The sequence below is a fragment of the Crocuta crocuta genome, unplaced genomic scaffold (genome assembly GCF_008692635.1).
Source record: "Crocuta crocuta isolate KB4526 unplaced genomic scaffold, BGI_CrCroc_1.0 scaffold193, whole genome shotgun sequence".
Taxonomy (NCBI): domain Eukaryota; kingdom Metazoa; phylum Chordata; class Mammalia; order Carnivora; family Hyaenidae; genus Crocuta; species Crocuta crocuta.
Window position 1 is genome coordinate 7,350,126 of NW_027529624.1, and position 2,839 is coordinate 7,352,964.

At 62.3% G+C, this 2,839-nt stretch overlaps 1 protein-coding gene across 1 annotated transcript in view; it reads right to left on the reverse strand.

The window, feature by feature from the left end:
* Positions 1-282: 282 nt before the first annotated feature.
* Positions 283-2,839, reverse strand: part of SOX10 (SRY-box transcription factor 10) — a 16,594-nt gene continuing 14,037 nt past the window's right edge. The window contains exon 5 of the mRNA XM_077761974.1: positions 283-2,209. Within this exon, the coding sequence (XP_077618100.1) occupies positions 1,506-2,209 (704 nt within the window). The 3' untranslated portion in view covers positions 283-1,505. The remainder of the gene's footprint in view (positions 2,210-2,839) is intronic.

Below are 2,839 nucleotides of genomic sequence, written 5' to 3' on the forward strand. Positions count from 1 at the left end.
GCTCTTGCCCGAGTCCCAGCTGAACAGCAAGTGGCCCACCTGCGGTGTGGGCACAGCTGGGCTTGGGGGGGGAAACTCCCAGCCGAGGCCTCAACCCCGAGCTTATGCTGACCCCGCGGGGATGCCGTCCCCCTACCCTGCCTTACCGCCACCTTCTCAGGCCAAAGAGACCCCTGGATCATATGTCCTTTGCGTTCCACCCCTAGCCACTCCCAGGGAGCCTTCGAGGAAGCACAGTTCAGGGATAAGAGACCAAGAGACAGGCCAGGTCAGTCCCACCAATCAGGTAACCGGAACCTTTAATTTTTATTACGTGGAAGGCTTAATGCAGAGTTAATAGGGGCTGGAGTACCTAGGAGGAGGGGGGGGCGAGGGGAGAGGGAGCTACTGAGATAAATAAGAGGGGGCAGTAATGAGTTACATGTGGAGTGTGGGGGCTGCAGAACAGGAAGATAGGGGCAGACAGAGCTACATACTTTATTCAGATACCACTGGGAGGCAAAGGGCAAAAGGCCAGGGCGGAATGTACATGTCAGTTTAGTGGCTTCGGCCCGCTGCCGGCCGCCTGGGCGCCAGGCCCCCGCGTCTCCTCCTGGAGCAGAGGGTTGGGGCCTGCGTGGCTGCAAGGCTCTGGGAAGCCGGAGGAGTTGGGGCTGATGGAGCAGGGACAGCAGGGCCTGGTGAGGGGCGAGTTGGCGGGGAGCCTGGGAGGAAGGCCCTGTGAATTGTCTCCGATCCCTTTCCTGGAGCCCGGCCTCCGCTCCTGGGCTGTGCCTCAAGGTCTGGGAGGCCGGAGCGCAGGAGGACCGGGGCCTCTTTGCTCCGTCAGAAAGAACGAGGTTGGTGGCACACAGATGCATCTGGAGGCCTCTGTACCAACTCCTCCCTGTGTCCGGAAGTGGAGGGGGCGCGGAGGGGCTAAGGAGACCTCCCTCGGAGACCCCACCCCTCCCAGGTTTTCAAAGCTGTCCTTAGTCTCCCCCCCACAAGGGCATACGTAGCCCACTGCAGGCACCATGCAGGTCTGTGGCTGGCTTCGATCTTAGGCACGTGGCACACGTGGCACGGGTTATGTCAGACCCCTCATTCTCCACCAGGGCACGAACAGGGGCGCATGGGATTCCCTCGGGTTCCGGTCCAACCCCGGATGCCGCCCCCACCCCCAGGGGAGGGTGAGTGGGTCTTTCTCAGGTCCTGGGATGAGGGTCATTCCTGGGGGGAAGGTGCAGCCCCTTGTCGTTCAGTCTAGGGGCGACAATCAACCTCCTTCTCCTCTGCCCAGCCTAGTGGCCCTGGGCTTTGCCCTGGGCTGGAGCCTGGATAGGACGGGGTGGGGTCATCAAAGGCAGTGAGCCAGACAGAAAGCCTTCCCTTGGCTGTCAGCCTCTGCAGCCTCCGCCACAGCCACCGCCGGGCCGGAGATGGGCGAGGAACAGGCACAAAGGCTGGGGGACGGGACATGCTACCCAGAGGGGCCGGGCAGGGTGGTGATGACGGGGCCCCCTTTAAGGCCGGGACAGCGTCGTATATACTGGCTGCTCCCAGTGTGTGGGGCTGTGGGACTGGGGCCCTGAGGGGCTGGGGTCAGAGATGGCCGTGTAGAGGGGCCGCTGCGAGGGCCCCATGTAGGAAAAGGCCGAATAGAGGCCAGAGGCCTGGCTTGAATGGCCGTAATAGGGTCCCGAGGGCTGATGGTCAGAGTAGTCAAACTGGGGGCGGGAGATGGAGGGGAAGGCGGAGCCGTAGTGGGGCAGGCTGAGGGAGGTGTAGGCGATCTGCGAGGTGGATGGCTGGTCGGTGTAGTGTGGGGGGCCCTGGGGCCCCGCGGCCTCCGTCTTCACCTGGGCTTTGGCATCCACACCGGGCGGTGAGACCGTGGGCAGAGCCACGCCCGGTGGCTTGGAGATCCAGGCGGAGTGTCCACTGGCCACAGCCAGGGCGCTGCCCAGCCCGTAGCCAGCTGCCGAGTAGCTGCCCACATGGCCCGGGTGCCCGTTGGGTGGCAGGTACTGGTCCAACTCAGCCACATCAAAGGTCTCCATGTTGGACATGACCTCGTGGCTGATCTCACCGATGTCCACGTTGCCGAAGTCGATGTGAGGCTTCCCGCCCTCCCCCATGGAGCGCCCATCCCGCTTGGGGTCTGCCTTGCCCGACTGCAGCTCTGTCTTTGGGGTGGTCGGAGGGGTAGGCGGGCCATGGCTCTGGCCTGGGTGGGAGGGAGACAGACAGAAAGCGGGAAGCTAAGTCAGAGGCTTCTGGATTCTGATGGTTCACCTTCAGAAAGAGCCGCCTCCAGGAGGCCCAGGGCTGCTCACGGCGTGACCTTGTGGGTTTTTCGTATTTAATGGTCTAGGGCTGGTCTCCACTTGTTTCTGAAATTCCCCATTCTTAGGGGTGTGTCCTATCCCCCCACCCAGAGCGGGGCTCCCTCTGTCACCCATCCCCTGGAGAGGCTTGACTCCTTTTGGAAAGCCTTCTCTGTTGGGAACTTCTTCCTCCTATCGGCTATGTCGGCTCCCCTCCCCGCCCCCACTGCCCCTTAGCTGTCCACTGACCCTGACAGATAGCACTTGCCTGTTCTCTTCAGCGCATGCTTGGCTTGTGCCAGCCGCTCTCCTTGCCTTGCCTGCCCTCATCGCTCTTGACTGCTTCACTTCTGCTGGCTTGCCCAGCCCTCCTCCCCCTTCCCNTAAAGTGGATCCTATCTTCATAAGCTCAGAGTCTTGGGGAATATCCAGATATGCCCACAGTAGTGGAGGGCGGCATCAAAAGTTATAGGGTATGCAGAGGGCTCAAATGCCTAGAGGAAGAAGCCCCCCCCCCCCCCCCCCCGCCC